This window comes from Sceloporus undulatus, chromosome 6, assembly GCF_019175285.1.
Source record: "Sceloporus undulatus isolate JIND9_A2432 ecotype Alabama chromosome 6, SceUnd_v1.1, whole genome shotgun sequence".
Classification (NCBI taxonomy): Eukaryota; Metazoa; Chordata; class Lepidosauria; order Squamata; family Phrynosomatidae; genus Sceloporus; species Sceloporus undulatus.
The window spans coordinates 114,530,784-114,549,621 of record NC_056527.1 but is presented as its reverse complement, the minus strand read 5'-3'; the positions used below and the strand labels follow the sequence as shown (position 1 = coordinate 114,549,621).

The window sequence follows — 18,838 nt, the reverse complement described above, 5'->3', positions numbered from 1 at the left end:
GGAGGGAGGGAGGGAGAGAGAGAGGGAGGGAGCCTCATCAGACGAGCATCTCTGCAGAAGAAGGAGGCACCTCTGCATCCCTCCGTCGCTGGTCCTGCTGCGCTCCCTTCTTCCTCCTCCTCCTCTGCCCTTTGCCTCTCTCTCCCACCTTCCTTCCTCCTCTGTCTCTTTCGGTCTCTCTCTCTTTCTCTTTCTCCATCTCCCCTGCCACATTCCTTCCTTCCTGGCCCCTTCCCCACAGTCCCAGCGACCCAGGTAAGGTCCCTTCACTTTGGATGGAGCGCTGGAGGAGGAAGGGAGGAAGGAAGGAAGGAAGGAGAGGGGATGATGGAGGGTGGAGTCCCCAGAGGGGATGGAGGGGAGGGGGGCAAGGTCTGGGGGAGGGGGAGGAGAAGCCCACATCCCAGCTCCCATCCCTCAGAAGGGCTCCTTGCCTTCCTCCATCCCTCCTTCCCAGCTTTCTGGGAGAACAGACGATTTCTCTTATATTTGGGATATATGGGGGGTTCTCGTTCTCTCGGTTGTTTTGAGCCCAGGGAATTTGGGGGGTTTTTTTTGGGGGGGGGAGAAGAGGATCTCTACTCGACCATTAAAAACGCAAGTAGATGTACAGTCGGAATTGGGGGGTCTTGCATTTCTCCGTCCCTCCCACTTTCTCATTCTTTCTTTCCAGCCCCAGATGTGGGTCTCTTTGCTTTCTTTCTACATCCATCTCTTTTCCTTGGGGGAGGTTTTTTTGTGGGGTGGGTGGGGGAGGTGAGATCAAAGTTGGAGGAGGGACGTGACCCAGGAGGAGGGGTGGGGGAAGGGGGTGTCTGCGCCTGCACTCCGCCCTCCGCGGGGCTTTCGCGTTCCTTCCTTCCCGGAGAGGACGCCCGATGGATGGATGGATGGATGGATGGATGGATGGTGACAAATGGGGTGTCTGGAGGGATTCCCGTCTGGAAGAGACTCAGGGGGAGGGAGGGGGGTCCCTTGTCATCTGCCAGGCGTCCCATCCCTCTTTCAGACTGCCCCTTCTCTCTCTCTTTCTTTCTCTCTTTCTTTCTGTCTGCTGCCTCCTTCCCCGATTCCGAGGCGACAGAGAGAGAGAGAGAGAGAGAGAGAGGCTCATTAGGCATGTGGCGCACGCAGCCCCTGCCTCCAAATCTGCCCCGAGAGTCTGGAGGCTGCAGCCCAGAGGGAGCCCTTGGAGGCAAGGCAAGGGAAGGGAGGGGAAGGGGGCACCCCTGAGGGATCTGGGGCCGAAGGGGCTCGGGGCAGGGAAGGAGCACCACCTCCCCCTCCCCCTCCCCCCACCCAGGAGGTCTTGGGGGGATGTTATACCTAAGCCACACACTCCCCTCCAATATCCCAGCATCTCTCCCCAAATATCCCTCTCCGAGCATCCCCCCAAATATCCCAGCATCTTCCCCCATGATCCCTCCCCCAATTAGCATCTTCCCCCCAATATTCCAGCATCCCCCCAATGTCCTAGCATTTCTCCTCCAGATATCCCTCCTCCATCATCCCCCCAAATAACCCAGCACCCTTCCCCCCAGATATCCCTCCCACAAATATTCCAGCATCCCCCCAAAAGTCCTAGCACCTCTCCCCCTAAATATCCCAGCATCTCCCTCCCCCAAATATCCCTTATCCCAAATATCCCAGCATCTCTTCTCCCAATGCCCTAGCTTCCCTCCTCTTTCCCAGCATCTTCCCCCCACAAACATCCCAGCATCCCTTCCCTCAGTTTTGGGGAGACCCCTAATTTCCATTCTGCATCCTCCTATCTGATCCCTGCTCTCTGCCCCCCCTCCAGGGATAAATGGACCTCCCCTCACTCTGGGTGCTCCCCCCTCTGAGTCCAGATTTGGGGTCATATCTCCCCCAATTATCCCAGTTTCCCCCCCCCAAATATCTCACCTTCCCCCATCCCAAATACCCCAGCTTCTCTTCCCCAAATATCCAGCATCCCCAGACACCCCAGCAGCTTTCTCCTCACTCCCCTTCATGAGGTCTCCCCTAAATATCCCAGCACCTTTCCCCTAAATATCCCAACTTTACTCCCCCTAAACACCCCAGCATCTCTCCAAATCTCCCAGCATCTTTCCCCATAGATATCCCAGCATCTCTTCCCCTAATATCCAGCATCCCCAAACATCCCAGCATCTTTGTCCCCCAAACATCCCAGCATCTTTCTCCATAGATATCCCATAGATATCCCAGATATCCCCCAAATCTCCTAGCATCTTTCCCCTAAATATCCCATCATCTCTTCCCCCAAATCTCCCAGCTTCCATTCCCCTAATTTTGGGGAGACCCTTAATTCCCATCCTGCACCCTCCTGTTTGATCCCTTCCCCCCAGTGACATATGAACCTCTCATCCCTCTGGGTGCCCCCCTATCAGTCCAAATTTGGGGTCACCCCACAGATCTTTTCTCTCTCCTTGGATCCTCCCTTCAAGCCCTGTTCCCTGTCCTCTCCATCAGTGCCACTTTCCCCTAAGTCTCATGGAAGGACCAAACATTATCATCTCAGCCTCACTGTTCCAGTCCTCTCCCTGCCTCTATAAATCCCCCCAAAATCCTGACCTTGCCCTTGCACTGTCTCTACACACCTCCACCTCTCCAAACGCTGAGTCCTTTCCTTTTGGATGCTGGTGGATCAGGTTTGGGATTGATAAAATTGGGGGCCACAAGGCCATCTAGATGCACCCCTGCTTTTGACAATGCAGAGCCCACTGTCCTCAAGATTTCACCCCCAAATAAATCATATTAGGATCTGTTCTTCTCCAAAGACCCCTCTGGCTTCTTTCTGTCTTTCTTGGGCTTTATTTTCATGGAGATTTTCTCCACCCCACAAATATGCCTTCCTCCCCCTTTCCTCAGTCAGAGGCTGTCTCTCTCCCCCCCTTCATCTCTTTTCCTGGAGTCAATTTTCCAACGAGGCGAAATAAGATTTGCTGGGTTTATTCTCCCAGGGTCTGGGAATAACTAATCCTAAAAAATCCGCTTAGATTTGGGCAGGAGGGGAGGGAGGGAGGGAGGAAAGAGACAGAGCAGCCTGGAGGGGAGAAAGAATAAATGAAGGAAGGGATGAGTGGAGGGATGGGGAGAAAAGAAGAATGAATGCAAGGGGGGAAAGAAAGGAAGAAATGAATTAAAACAAAGAAGAACATGATCAGGGTTCCAATCTGGAAGAGACTTCACTGGGAACCCACTAATTTGTTGTAATGGCATCTGGGAGATGGAAGGGACAAGCTCTTTTGTTTATGGTTTACTGACTTACCCAAAAGAATGCCATTTAAATAGCAAAGTTTTAAAATATTAAATATATGTGCAGGCTGTCCTTTTGAATCTTCTCTCTTTCTTGGCATTTCCAAAGGGGAGATGCTCATTCTTTGGGCCAGAGTCTCTAAGAATGGTTGGCTTATCTTTCCCTGTGTAGAGAATAGAAAGATTCTTACATAAAAATTGTGTGTGTGTGTGTGTGAGATATCTTGCTGTATAAATTGGTGGATGAATAGATGGGCCAAGGATGCCATCTTTAGACAGTATTGCTGTGTTTGCTCCTGTGTGTTCAGCAGCAGACCCAGGAGAAACTGACTAGCCGAAATGTTCCCCCTCGTCTCATAATTCCCATGCCAGGAAATAAAAATTTAGCTGCATTTCTGAGCATCAGGCTAAATTTGGAAGCACAGGCACAGGGTCGGTAAAGACAGTTGGCAATCCCGTGATGGATCAGCACTCAGGGAGATCATGGCATCTATGGGCGTGCGACCTCAAAACCACTTAATGCAGATGCCAGTGTAGATGGACGTGAGCAGCCTTTCAGTGTGTGGATTAATTAATCCAGAGTAAGTCCCTACTCCTTCATTCTGTAATCACAGATTAGAATCTACACTTCCACGGGAAGCCTGCATTAACAAGCCAACCATCTTCTTAACACTTTCCAAGATCTGTAGTATGTTAAGTGAAAAAAACAACAACAACACATCAACAAGAATGTCTATCGATTTTGTAGGGTTTTTTTCTCCCAAAAAAATAAAACGGCCCACTTTTTGCTTTCGGAAGCATATTCACAACATTTGCAAGTGACACTTTCCAGGCTAAAAAGAAAGTGTTGTTAGCACTGCTGACAGAATATGCTGTTAAGTCAGAATCAAAACTCGGTCCTTAAAATGGTTTAGGGTGCAACACCCAAAAAACATAACAATCCGAAAGCAAGGGCTCTCGGCATAAGCAGAGCATTTTTCTCTTCAATGCTGAATAACTGCAACTAGCAACTACTACTGGTATTAGGAATCTGCTTTCCAAGTTGTAAACCTCTGGCAAGTTTAAGGACTAGCACCTTGCTTTGCACAGAAAGGGAAATGTTCGAGTTGAGTGTCAGTGTACATATTTTGCTTGCAGAAGCTCACAGGTTCGATACCAGGCTTCCCAAGGGGATCTAGTAGCGCCTTTGAGACTAACAGGCAGTTAATTAACAAATGAAATCAAATAACGGGGAAGACCTCTTCCTGCCTGAGACCATGGAGACCTATTGTGAGATGCAACAATACTGAACGAGAAGGACAAATAGTTTGATCAAGGCAGTTTGCTACATACAAATTTCCTCTTTTTTATGCTGTATGGAGTAATCTATGATAACAGTAAATGCTTCTATGCGTTAGAAACCTTCGACACAAATAACAGTCACTCCTCCACACATAAAAGTGTGTAGAAAGAGGGGTGTTTTTCACCCACCCAGAAAGAAGGGTGCTTATCACCCCAATTGTGTGAATGGAAAGGATGGTTTGTGTGGGTTAAAGCATTGCCACCCCAAGAGATGACCCATGGACCAGTTCTGGACCAGGAAAGAAAAAGGGCAGTGGGCACAAATGGACACAAATGTGATACCAGTCCTTGGCACAGTGAGAAAAATAAATGCCAGTCCTTTGCATCAGATAGCTTCAAATAAGCTGGGTTAAAGGATAGACAGCAGATGCCTTCCCTGTTTGCTCTTAGGGCCGGTTTTTGAGATAATACTTGTCCTGGCAGCACCTATATCTTCAGCAAACCTGATCCATTCAGGAGGCAAATCAAAATTCTTGCCTCAGGCAGCAGATCGGCTGCCATTTTTGAACTAATTTGGTCAAAACTTTACGGTACCGTGGCCTACATTTGCCATCTCCGTAACAGTGGGCAAGGGCCATTTTGGATTTGCCTCAGGTGGCAAAATATCTGAGGCTGGCTCTGGATTTCACCCCACGTCTTGGGCAGCATCCCAGCATTCATGAAACAGGACCTTTACAAGAGTCTGTCTCCAAGGCGGTTTAACTGCCCAGATTTGTGCTTGGCTGGCCAGCTTTTTTGGCTCAAGGAAAGAGAGAAAGAGAGAGAGAGTTCATTGGAGATGTGTCTGAGCTGACCCACTTGCAAGCTAACCCTGTTATGCAGCTTTGGGCAGCTTTCGCACCTCTATCTTTGCGAGGCAGGTCTGGGGAATGTGGAGTTGGCGTATGAGCATCTCTCTGGATTAACCACCTTTCTCCTTGCACCAGCTTGAAATATTAAAAGAGTGGGAAATGTGTAGTTTCCCAGCTCGGCACTGTGTGCACGCGCACAGTTTCCAATGTATGCTTTGCCAGGGTTAATTCGAACCTGTCTCAATGACCCTGCGAACGGTAATTAATTTGGGGTTGATTAGTCTGGGAACAAATGAATAAGTGGCGCCCGTCATGCGCCTTTTCACCAAAGACAATGCTTCTGAGCCCCTTGAGTGCTATTTCTAAGCATGAGTAAATGCTGCTAAGATGGGATGGAAAAGGGATGAGAGCCAAGTCGTACGTGTGCAATCCAGCCAATGTAGGTGCTTGCCTTTGAGGCAAAAACCCAACCCAAATTTATGTATTACACAGAGGAAAAAAAAGGAGGTTTAGACTTAATATGGGTTTTTGCCAATTGTTCTGTTCATGTCTAAGGCAGGGAGATACCTGAGGCTAGTAGTCAGCAACTCCTGGGATGAAGCACGTCTGTCCCAATTGGCTTCTCGGGAACTAAAGTGAGGGAAGATGTGTTGTACGGACAACTTGCCAACTGGCTCCGATTTGTTGTAGGTGCAAGAGCCAGGCAAGCTTTTTTTTGGCCTACTCTTTCTTCCCAAAATTGCCCTCCTAGGAAAAAGAAACCCCTCGCCAGAAAGTCAAATCTAACATCTGTGCCCACTTTCCTCTTTTGAAACCTGTGAAGTCAGAAATCCCGTCACTTCCTCAGACTGGGTTCCACATTTGTTTGCTTTTAAAAGTATTAAGTGGTGGTTTCCCCCTTTCTTTTTCTTCTTCTTTTGCTGCCCTCAGATCTCTCTAATCTTAAATGTACCTTCGCACAATTTAAATGTATTTCTTCTTATCCTTATTCCCAGAAGATATGGCAAGCTATAGCTCTTCTTCTTCTTCTTCTTCTTCTTCTTCTTCTTCTTCTTCTTCTTCTTCTTCTTCTTCTTCTTCTTGCTTTCTGATATCCTTTTAAATATATGGGAACTGTCAGTCCTTCACTTAGATTGGGAGGTGGGGAAATGTGGGCTCTCCAGATGTTGGACTACAACCCCCATTGTCCTCAAGAGGAATGGGGGTTGTAGTCCAGCCAGATCTGGAGGGCCACATGTTCCCTGCTTCTGGCAAAAGGAAAAGAAATCATAAGATGGTCTGTTTTCATGAGAGCCGTGCCTCAAAGTACTGGGGCCGTACTATTTGAGAACATGATCCCAATGGCACACAGCTGTTAGCTGGGAAAATAGAAGTTAAGAAAGGACAGGCAGGCAATGCCTGTGAGGCGCTTGATGGAAAGATGTGTCGATGCATGAAAGGCAAGAGAGATTCAGGACTCACTCCGAGGCAAGCTTTGCCAGACTATAACCCCAGGACCTATTTTTAGTCAAAAGGGCTCCTTCAAGGCAGGGTGAGATGCTTCCCCTACAAGTTACATTTTCCTCCTGGAACGATTTCCCTCATGCCTGACATTTGGAAACTAACTTGTGGCTACTACATTGGTGAGAGGAAAGCCCTCTGCACATGTTCAGAGGCACTCAGGAATGTTCTTTCTCAGCCCCACTTACGCAAGGGAGTGATTGTTGTTAACTCATTGGGCCCTTGGTATCCGCTGGGGCTTGGTTGCAGGACCTTCCGTGGATTCCAAAATATATGGCTGCTAAAGTCCCATTAAATACAGTGGAGTAGTAAAATGGTGCCCCATATATAAAAGGGCAAAATCAAGGTTTGCTTTTTAGAATGTACATTTTTAAAAGTATGAACCCATGGTTAAAGAAAATATTTTCAAGCTGTGGGAAGGGGAAGGGAGAAAAGTTGGTGCCTCGGGGCCCATGCGACCATGCATGCAACACATTTCGGAGCTAAAGTATGAGGGATATAGCAAATCCTATATATCCCTGCCCCACTGTAATCTCAGATTAAATCCAAGGCTGGTGGAGGGAAGTGGGAGGGAAATGCACCTGCCAGCCAGGCACTCTTAACCTCCTTTTCTTCCCTCTCTTTCCCTCCCCTCTTTTTGCTCATTTCCTCACTGTTTATCTTCATTTCCGATCAATAAGAAGAAGCCAAGTGACTGAAGCAGTTGTCGCTCTGAATGAATTACAGCGATTACGGCTCATTCCCCTTGTCTGGCCGGTGGGAGGGTGGCAAAATCCCGGAGAGGTGCTTTTCTTGCCACTTTCCATAGAGGGCACCATTTTGAGGGCAAGGGTTTCATTAGCCAAATTTCAGGATCACGCTGCAAAGGTGGCGGCAGGTCAGGCCGCAGTTGGGCCTGGCTGCCCTTCGGGTTAATTGGGTTGAACATCAGCCTCGGAGGGAAATCGTTAACAAGGAAAAGTGAGCGAGAGAGAGAAAGACTACAAGAGGCAATGAATATAGACACCGGCGGAGCCGCAGAAGCCCAAAGAGGGCACAGGAGATGAGGACAGATATAATGGCTGTGCCAAAGAGCATCCACAGAAGATGCGGGCAAGGAATGAGGTTGAATCTGGACCAAGGTTCAACACTAGTCCCAAAGGGGAATATTGCAGCATCTACACTGCAGAATTAATGCAGTTTGACACTGCCTTTGCTGCCATGGCTCAGTGTTACTGAATCTGGGGATTTGTAGTTTGATTTAGAGACTGCTGGTTCCATACGAAATTGCAAATCCTAGGTTTTCATATGATGGAGCTATTGCAGTTCAAGTGGTGTCAAACTGCATTAATTCTGCAGCGTGGCAGCTGCCTAAGGAATTAGGAACGGACCAAGTGGTCTTCTGGTCAAGTGCCAAGTTCTTTTCTCTTTCTCTTGACCAGGATGTAGACAAATTACTTTTTTGGATATCGTTTTCCAAATCCGCTATGCTCCCAGCATACCCTCCCATTTTCCTGATTTGATAGGGACAGTCCTGATTAATCATTTGCTGTTCCACTTTTTCAGCTGCATTTAAAATGTCCAAGTTTCTTCCTCTCCTCCCACTTCAACCTTTTACCCTCAGCATATTTCAGATGCTGCAAATTACAGAAGTAAATTGCACTCAACTAATTCAGCTGAAGAGAAAGGAGCCTTGCCTTTCCCAGTAAACAGGCAAAAACAAACTGCTACATCTCCTGCCGTGACCATTCTTCCTCGGGAATAACTTTTGCCATATTTAGGACACACTGTTTGGATGCACATGTCCTGGTTTTTTGTCTGCGAAATGGTGGACAATATTTGCTTTGGTAGATTCTGGGAGATTAAAATGGGTTTTTGGACTATGCTAGCTGGGGGGATTCTGCAGTCCAAAAAGTAACTTTTCCAGACTCTCTCTCTGAATTGAGTGGCTGCAGAGCTTCCTGATCTCAGATAACAATTCCAAGTCAGAGTCAGATGTTTCCAGAAAGATTTTAGAGCTCCAGCATTGTGTTTTTTCTGAAACAAAGCACCGGGAGGCAGAATATTTTGGAGGGATAAGTGCAAGGACAAGAGGGTACTCCAGGTGCTGAGCTATTTAACCCAGTGATGCAGTCAAGGGTCCTAGAACAAGGATTATGGGGCTTCAAGGCTTCCTCTGTGACTGTGACCTAAATCAGCAATGACTGAGGCCTGACATATTTCGCCGATGCTCTAAGCACAGAGATGAATATAGTTGGATTTTATTTATTTAGTTTTGCTCAAAACTCCATCTTTTTCTTTTTGGTTTTCTTGTGTGTTTCTTTTGTCCTTTCTTTTTGGCTTGGTTCATCTGTATCTCCCTGTTCCCATTTTGGATAGTTTGGGGTGCAAATTGCAAAAACAAAACCCTACATGTCTAGAACAAAATAAGCGCAAATGGAGACTGTATCTCTATTTCTCTCTCGTTCTGGCCTTTCTTGTGACTGCTCCTATCTCTCTGTCTGTCCATTTCGCACTCCATCCATCATCTTTTCCTTTCTTGTCTCTAGGGCAGCCTGGGGAGCCGGACCTGAGGGGAATGTAGAAGAGAGAGAGAGAGAGAGAGAGAAATGAGACAGGAGAAAGTGAGAGCGAGAAAGGAGGAGAGATGCAGGATGCAGGAAGAAGAAGAAGAGATGGGAGCGAGGGAGGGAGGAACCGCTGGATGGATAGATAAATAATCTGCACGGATGGATGGACGGATGGGCAGATGGCTTAGATGAATGGTTAAACGCTGTCTGTGGACAGGTTGGTGATAGGCAGGTGGCGGGAGCGATGGGCATATTGAAGATTTCTCTGGACGGATGGATGAGTACCAGGTGGGTGTTTAAGGAGATGGATGGATGGTTTAAAGCAGACAGCGTGAGGAAAGAAGGATGAAGGAAGGGGAAATGTGAAAAGATGCAGACTTTGGGATGGGTGGATGGTGAAGGAACATCATGCATATATGAGCAGCAAGTGAGTGTTAGGTTATCAATGGGGGATGACCAGGGTGATCAGATATCCTCCTTTTCCAGGACATATCCTACATTTCAGCCTTCTGTCCAGGAAGAATTCCAAAATGTCCTCCATTTTGAGCATGACTAAGAAGCATGAGTTTATACTTATAGAGTGGGCCATTGGTATCTGCTGCGGTTTGGCTCCAGGACGTAGTGAAATGGTGCCCCTTATATAAAATAGCAAATTCAACATTTGCCTTTTGGAATTTATATCTTTTGGGAATATTTACAGGCCATGGATATAGAGGGCCGACTGTATTAGTGCTTTTAGCATTTATTTTGTAATGCTTTACATTTTTCTCAGATGTCTTGCACTTTACAGTGGCTTGTCCTCCTTTGTAGTTAGAACGTCTGGGGATGAACAGGCAAACCATAAGAGCTAGCGGCTTTTTTGTTAGGACGGACATACCCAAGATGCAAAATTGGGAAGAATGGCATGGTAAGGTTTTCCATGTGGGAAGAGGACAGAATGCTGCAGATCTATTTTGTTCCTATATAACCATTTTGTTCTTTGAAAAATGCCCATGCTGAGCAAGACGTTGCAGGGGTGGAGTTGCAAGCACACAGACAGCAGTGGTCCTCAAACGACACCAAGTCAGCCATCGCATCAAATCTCAGACAGCTCTCTGTGCAACAAAAATCCAAAAACCCGTTCCACTCCATTAATGCCCTCTTCCCCCCGGTTTCTGAGTTGGAACAAACATCTCCAGGCTGACATTTTTAAAGATGGGACAGTCACTCCAGTATAGCTCACCTTGATCAAGACAAAGAGGCTCAGATCCTGAATTTAATCATCCTTATAACTGCAACTACTGTAGGAAAGGTGATCAACTAGGCAAAGGATGGGCTCTCATCCTTTCCTGCATAGCTATACCATACAGGGATATACAGTATGGGGGCATATATCTTATCTCCAAATAAGAAATTCTGCCCTTCCCATGAAATTTTTCTTCATTCCCCAAATTTCTAGCATTGCAGAGAGCCAGACACTGAAAATGGTTCGCAGCGAGAACTTTCGTATTTACTGTGTTTCACATTTCCTTGGAAACTGTACCTGCTCCTTTTATTTTGTCTGCCTAAACTGTTTTTCCAAATGCTCACCTGATGTTTTACGGTCACGCTAGAAATTTGGGCACTGAAGGAAAATGTCATGTGTGTGAGTGTGTTAACATTATTATCTGGAGGGAGCAATACCCTCATTTTGTGCACCCTTCATCCCCTGACAACAATTTTTTTTCCTAATAAAAAGAGCAAAAGAAAAATGAATTGCTTCACCTGGGAGTCCGCAGGAGCAGCAGTTCACCTTTTAAATAATTGGCAGGGGGTCCCCTGCACTGTTTAATCTCAAGAAATCATCTAGTTCTTCTCCAAAACCACAATAGAACGTCCAGATCCTTCTCTGTTTGTTTGGCATTTTCAGCAATCCTTGGCCCTGAAAAGTGCCTCCAAACCTTCTGCTGTTGCCCAGCTCATGGTTGGGGGCCTTGGAGCCATGAACTGAACAGAGACAGAAGAGTCAAGCTGCGGCATGGCAGTCATTATCACCTCCAATGGGCCCAAGCTACCCAGTGTTGCATGAATTTCTGGATACCTCTACTAACTTAAATCTTAGGATGGCCAGATGTCATAACCGCAAAGGAGCACAAGGCACTGCAAAATGTAGAAATTTCAAGAAAAATACAGGACATTACAAAATAAAAGCTAAAAACACTCCTATAAATATAAATTCATGCTTCTTAGCCCTGCTCAGAATGGAGGGCATTTTGGAATTCCTCCTGGACAGGAGGCTGAAATGTAGGACATGTCCTGGAAAAGGAAGCCACCGGATCGCCCTGTTAAATCTCCCTCTGACAAAAGCATCTGTTCATTTGTCTACAGCAGTGGTTCCCAAACTTTGGTCCTCTAGATGTTTTGGACTTCAGCTCCCAGGTTTCCTCATTGTTGGCCAAATTGGCTAGGGTTTTTGGGAGTTGAAGCACAAAACACCTGAAGGAACAAAATCTGTGAAACACTGATCTACACTGTAGAAATAAAGCAGCTTGACATCATTTTAATGGCCATGGCTCAATGCTATAGAATTCTGGGATTTGTAGAGAAGGCTAAACATCTCACAAAACCACAGATCCCAGAATTCTATTAGCCTTGAGCCGTGGCAGTTGAGCAATGTCAAACTGCATTATTTCTGCAGTGCAGATGCAGCCCAAGTGATGTCAAACTGCATTAGAGTAGATGCAGTGCATGTTGTATTTTCCAAGAGAAGCTGAATCTTGCCTGGGCAAGATCCCAACAAGTTGAGCCCTATGCACACAGACACACATATACAGAGACACATTTCCCTGTGATGAACACAGTTCTCAGACTGCATTTGTGTAGGTCATAGACCATGAGCCCAAAGAGAGCATTTGGACTCAGTCCTGGCCCTTGCCATTTGGACTCAGTCCTGGCTTTTGGGAGCCCAAAGGGCATGCAGGTGCAATCCTGGCAGACTCTTACTCTTGTTGCATCTCCTCTGCCTGCTCTCTCTGGAACTCAGGTCCTGCCAGATGAGAGGCAGAGAGGAGAAAGCCAAATGACAAGAAGCGGGGCTTCATTCCACACAGACGACCCACATGATTCGAGTATGGAAATAATTTGTTAAAATGAACTTGTTACTCCTAAAAAATACTTTATAAATTATTTAAATTGCTAAACAACTGATCAATGGAGTAACAGGTAACATTTCTCATTACTCATTACATTTGGCAATTTGTTTGTTTGTTTGTTTGTTTGTTTGTTTTATTTTGGGCCATGTGTAGTCATTTTAATTCATAATTTAATGATTTCATGTTTTTTTAAAAAACCGTGTGTTGTGCATCATTAGTGCTTAACGCAGCAAATCAATGGTGTAATTTCCACTAAAATGATTAACATTTACAAATCCGTTTCCGAAGCAGCGTCAGATGATTGCCTGTAACAGAGGTGTTTCCTATTAAATTCAGAATTCATTGCAGACAGAAGCATACCTTCCAGCTGTCCCAATCTGGAAGAGACAGTGTCGATTAATCCTCTGTCATCCCATTTTTTCTGCTGTTTTCAAAATGTCTCAGTTTCTCTCTCTTCCTCCCACTTTACCCCTTCGTTCTCAGCTTGCTACAGTCGCTGAAAACTGAGTTCAAAGCAAAAAAGTAGTTTGTACTCCATTAACTCAGGGAGAGGAAAAGAAAGAGCAGAATCTTGCTCTTCCCAGTAGGCTTGGACAAAAGCAAACTGCTACAGCCTTTTCTAGCTTGTGTATTTGTCCGTGTGAATAACTTTTACCGTCTTGACCATACTCTGCTATTGCTTGGCCACAAATATCCTGATTTTCATCTCTGAAATGTTTGGGGTATGCAATGAAACGTTGGGCATGCAAAGGTGAGTTCAGGGGGCAGGTACTTGATCAGTTGGATACGGTCAACTGGCTTGTGGCTAATCTCCAGTCTTTCCTTCCATTTCCAGAGCCACCCAGATGGGGTAGCCAATCCCTATGGGCAACAACACGGATGAGTGGCACCCCGCGCCAGAAGAGAAGGAGGACTGAACAGTGGGGCTGAGCCATGGCCAGCTTTCTGCAACTCCTGCTGGCCTGGTTGGGAGGCTGCGGCTGTGCGGGACGCCTTGTGCCCTCCGTCCAGGGAACCAAGGCCGGAGCCTTCCGGGGAAACATGTCTCAGCGTTGGGAGAGGCCCCTCTTGAGGTCCCGTCGCAGCTGGGTCTGGAACCAGTTCTTTGTCATTGAGGAGTATGCTGGACCAGAGCCTGTCCTCATTGGGAGGGTGAGTCAAATAATCCTAGAATGGCAACTCCACATGTTTAGCATGGGCACACGGGGCCTAATGGGAATAGATTTTGGAGTTGTTCCATTTTGCATGAAAACTCCCTGGAGTCCCCAACCAGCATGGCCAACAGATGAGATCTCCTAGCATGAGTGAGATGAGAACTCTGAGCATGGGATTCTGGGGTTTCTCATCCAAAAGTTACGACTCCAAAATTTTGATAGGAAAGTCTAGGCCAGTGATTCCTAAAGTTTGAGACTTCAGCTCCCAGAACTCCTGAATGTTGGCCAAGTTGGCTAGGGCTTCTGGTGTTGAAGTCCAAAACACCTGGAGGATCAAATTTTGGGAATCACTGGTCTAGGCACTTGGATTTGTGGGATGTATAGTAAGGAAGTGTCACATTTGCTAAGGAGGTGTTATATTTTCCATTATAGAATGGATTGTGGATATTCCTTCTTTGGAAGTCCTTAACTGGGGTTGGATGACCATCTTTTTGGGAGAGCTTTAGTTGTGTATGCCTGCATACCAAGAGGTTGGACTGAGGGGCATCAATAGGGGAGTTCGGGCCACACCAGGTAACACCTCAGAGGCAGGTGAACATCCAGTGATGTGGTCACTCCCATCTGTCCCAAGACCCCCTTGGCTGCCTTAGCAAGGGTGCCTCTGCTGTCCATCAGCTGTGATCACTGGTGGGATGTAGTGCTGCTGGTGTCCAACAGCTCCTTCCAGATCTGGTGGGGCTGCTGGCCGAGCCAAAAGAAGGCTCCTGGGCAGTGACAGCCAACTCCTATCAGTGGCTGCTGGTGGGAAGAGGTTGCCTCCCAGGTGTGGTGGGGCTTCTGGCTAGGTGGGAAGGCAAGTTGCCTTCCCTTCCTGCTTGCCCATCAGCTCCACCAGAGGCGGCTACCAGGAGGCAGAAGCATCACACTCCACCATGACAGGGGTCAACCCCAGGAAGCCTGGGGGTGACGGCATGGACAACCATATGGGCAGGGTGACCACGTGTCATAACCTCACAGGAAGACAAGACACCACAAAACATAGGACTTTCAAGAAAAAACAGAGCACATTACAAAAGAAAAGCTAAAAACACTCATATAAAGATAAATTCATGCTTCTTAGCCCCTGGACAGAAGGGTGAAAGGTAGGAAGTGTTGTGGAAAGGAGGATATCTGGTCAGCTGGCACACAAGTGACACCAATCCTAGTGATGTCACTGGGTTGGGTGATTCCTAAACTCTCGCCTTCCAAGTGTTTTGGACTTCGGCTCCCAGAATCCCAGAGAACTGGTCAAGATGGCTGGGGCTTCTGAGAGCTGAAGTTCAAAACACCTGGAGGGTTGTGAATTTTGTGAATCCCTAGAGATGGATCTTGCAGCCCCTTCCAATTCTATGATCTTATAATTTTTAGGATTTATTATTCATCCCTCTTGACCTTCTTCACTCCATTCTTCCTTCCACAAATCCCTTTTCTTTGGCCCTTACTGGTACATTTTGTATTTGGAAATCCTTGAGGCCTTTCTCAGAAGTCTTTTTTTAATGCAGTATCTTCTTGGAATTTACTAAGGGAAAAGAAATTTGTTTAAAACCCCATACAACCCAAGACCCAGTTTGAATGCAACCGAAAGCCATTTCTTTACACTCAATACATAAAGGATATAATAGATAATAGTTATTTCAAACTGGCATTCACTCAAAAAGTTCCTGGCTCAAATCTCACCTGAGCTGTGAACTCATTTAGAGAGAAGCCATCCATTATCAACCTCAGTGTGCGACGCGTCCCAGTTTAGTAATTTAATGAGTCCATTGACCAAGGAGACAGGGCTGGGAGAAGTCAAATTCTCACCAAAAAAAGAAAAGCATGAGCTTGGGACCTTGAAAAGGTTACCTTTGGGGACTACAGTCTCCAGAACCCCCAGGCAGTGGCCATGACGGCTAGGGAATTCTGGCAGCTGTAGCCCCAAAAGGTCACCTTTGCAAGGAGATCTTCTACCTCGAATCCTTGTACCTGAGTCAGCATACCTTTCTGTTAGCAAAGCTGGGCCTACCTATGATCACAGCAAGTCAACCAATGGTGATTAGAGGCATTCGGGTAGTTTGGACAATCACTGCTCATGTTTTTCTCTACATTTCTACAGTCACCCAACTTTTTAATCCAGCGGTTCTCAACCTGTGGGTCACAACCCCTTTGGGGAGGGGGTCAAACGAGCCTTTCACAGGGGTTGCCTAAGACAATCGGAAAACACATATTTCCAGTGGTCTTAGGAACTGAGACAAAAATAATTTTATGGTTGGGGGTCACTACAAATGAGGAACTGTGTTAAAGGGTGGTGGCATTAGGAAGGTTAAGAACCACTACTTTAAGAGTCCCCTTGGCAAGGATACAAGAGTCATCCTCTTTCCCTTTGGCTTTCCACTTTACCAACCCTATTCTGTATCTCTCCCCCTTTTTGGTGACAGCTTCACACAGACGCGGACAGGGGCGAAGGCCGCATCAAGTATGTGTTGACCGGAGAAGGGGCGGGCACTGTCTTTGTCATTGACGAGAAGACGGGCAACATCCATGTCACCAAAACATTGGACAGAGAGGAGAAAGCCCAATATACATTGCTTGCCCAGGCAGTGGATCGGGCCTCCAACCGTCCTCTGGAACCACCCTCCGAATTCATCATCAAAGTCCAAGATATCAATGACAACCCACCGGTTTTCTTGCATGGACCCTACCATGCCACTGTGCCTGAGATGAGCAACGTGGGTGAGTTTGGTGGCTTACAGCTAGGGCAGGGGGACCAAGTGTCTTCCTTTTTCAAGACATGCCTTACATTTCAATCTTCTGTTCTAGAGGAATTCCAAAATGTCCTCCATTTTGAGCATGACTAAGAAGCATGCTTATATCAGTGTTTTGAGCTTTTATTTTATGATGTCCTACATTTTTCTTGAATCTCTTACATTTTGCGGTGCCTTGTCCTCCTTTGCAGTTAGGACATCTAAGGAGGGGAATGTCCTTTGCTGACTCTACCTCTTCTTGGTGGGTTTGGGACATAGGGCTGAAATATAATGCCTCCTATTAAATTTTCTTTCAACCTCCAAATTTTCTAGCATTGGAAAGAGTGATATGTTGAGAAATTGTTCACATTAAAACTATTAAATACTGTGTTCAGATTGCCTTTGTTACTTTGCCCCCCACATTTCTTTAGATGATCTTGTTGCTGTTGTGTGCCTTCAAGTCATTTCTGACTTACGACAACTCTATCATGGGGTTTTCTTGGCAAGATTAGTTCAGAGGAGGTTTGCCATTGCCTTCCTCTGAGGCTGAGAGAGTGTGACTTGCCCAAGGTCACCGAATGTGTTTTATGGCTGAGTTGGGAACCAAACCCAGGTCTCTATAGTCCAACACTCAACCACTACGCCATGCTGTCTCTCTTTCCTTTCTGTCATTGTAAACAGGATCTAGCACTACAAAAACAAAAAACTGGCAGAGCATTTAAAAATAGAGTTTAGGTGTCTTTATAAAGATTTTTATAAAGACTGCATTGCTGCACTGCTAGAAATTTGAGAATGAAAGAGAAATTTCATTTGCAGTCAGAACCTTATTTGGAAGAAATGTTCTTCCCACCACCTATATATACACCCTTGATGGGATATCCCATATGTTACAGTTAAAATGTATTCAATACTATTTAGAAATGGAAAGGGTGGAACCACAGAGTGCAAAGCAGTTGAGGGGATTCTCTTCTTTGAAGGAAATATTTAGAGGTGGAGGAGTGGGTCTGGACCATGTTCAATGCTTGCATCTCAATGCAGGAGCAAAGAGATACTGGAGGAGAAACTAAAACTCTCTTGCTGGCTTCGGTTAAGATGGTTGCCCCAATTTCTCCCCTTCCTGTCTCCTGCTTTAAGGAGAAAACCGTTTTAGGCCAGACAAGGTGTAAATCAGGATGTGTTTAGATTCTTCCTGTCTTCTGCTCCAAATCATAGCTCAAGGAGTCGAGTTGTCTGACTTCTTTTCAGATTGCTTGCTGTGTGTCTGTTTGCCGTCAAATCGTCTGTCGACTTATGGTGGCCCCATGAATTTTTCACAGGGTTTTCTTCGGCAGGGAATCCTCAGAGATTGTTTTGTCAGTTTCTTCCTCTGAAATATAGCCTGCGGCACATGATATTTGTTGGCTGTCTCCTGTCCAAGTTCTAACCAGGGTTGACCCTGCTTAGCTTCCAAGATCAGATGCAATCTGGTGCCTTAAGGGTATTCAGCCAAGATGAAATGTTAGCATGTTTTTGTTGAAGCTGCAAAAATGACCCAGCTTGATGCCACTTTAATTGCCCTGGTTCAATGCTATGGAATTTCGAGATTTGTAGGTTTGTGAGATATTTAGCTTTCTCTGTCAAAGAGCTCTGATGCCACCACAAACTGCAAATCCCAAGATTCCATAGCATTGAGCTATGGCAGTTAAAGAGGTGTCAAACTGCATTGTTTCTGCAGTGCGGATGCAGTCCTAGAAATGGTTGCCCTCCTGAAGCTAACTGTTGGGTCCAAGAGTGTAAACGTTTCAGATTAGACAAAGATATAGTGGAGTTTGGTTAGGTATTTCATGTAAAATTATCTATCCATTAATGTTTCTTACCATTTAGGTGCTAGATTCTTGCTGTGAGTTTAATTTTTTTTAAAGTAGTAGTTGTTGTTAAGGGAGAGCATGGTATAGTGGTCTGAGTGCTGCACCTGGGTCTTGGGTGAGCAGGGCTCAAATCCCCACTCACCCAAGGGAACCTTCTAAATGACCCTAAGCAAGTCATACTCTCTCAGCCTCAAAGAAAAGCAATGGCATACCCTCTCTGAACAAATCTTGTCAAGAAAACTCTGTGATAAATTTGCCTTAGGGTCATAAGTCAGAAACAACCTGAAGGCAGAGAAGAACAAGAAATTGTTAAGGATCCTTTCAAACTATACAATTGAAGTGCTATGGTTCCACTTTAACTGACCTGTTTCCATCCTATGGAATTCTAGGATTTGCATTTTAGTGTGAAATTGTCTAGTGTGAAAGGGCACTGTGTCATTAGCCATTTAGTTTAGAGCAAAGTGATAAAAAATAATAATATTGCTAGCAATAGTTTTCCTCTGTCTACAACACACTGCAGAAATGA

At 46.0% G+C, this 18,838-nt stretch overlaps 1 protein-coding gene across 5 annotated transcripts in view; it reads left to right on the top strand.

The window, feature by feature from the left end:
* Positions 1-211: 211 nt before the first annotated feature.
* Positions 212-18,838, top strand: part of CDH24 (cadherin 24) — a 34,865-nt gene continuing 16,238 nt past the window's right edge. The window contains exons 1-3 of one of the 5 annotated variants that reach the window (XM_042476043.1): positions 212-255; positions 13,385-13,701; positions 16,160-16,454. In XM_042476043.1, coding sequence (XP_042331977.1) covers positions 13,483-13,701; positions 16,160-16,454 — 514 coding nt within the window. In that variant the 5' untranslated portion in view covers positions 212-255; positions 13,385-13,482. The other 4 variants (XM_042476046.1, XM_042476042.1, XM_042476045.1 and 1 more) reach the window with 4 other exon arrangements.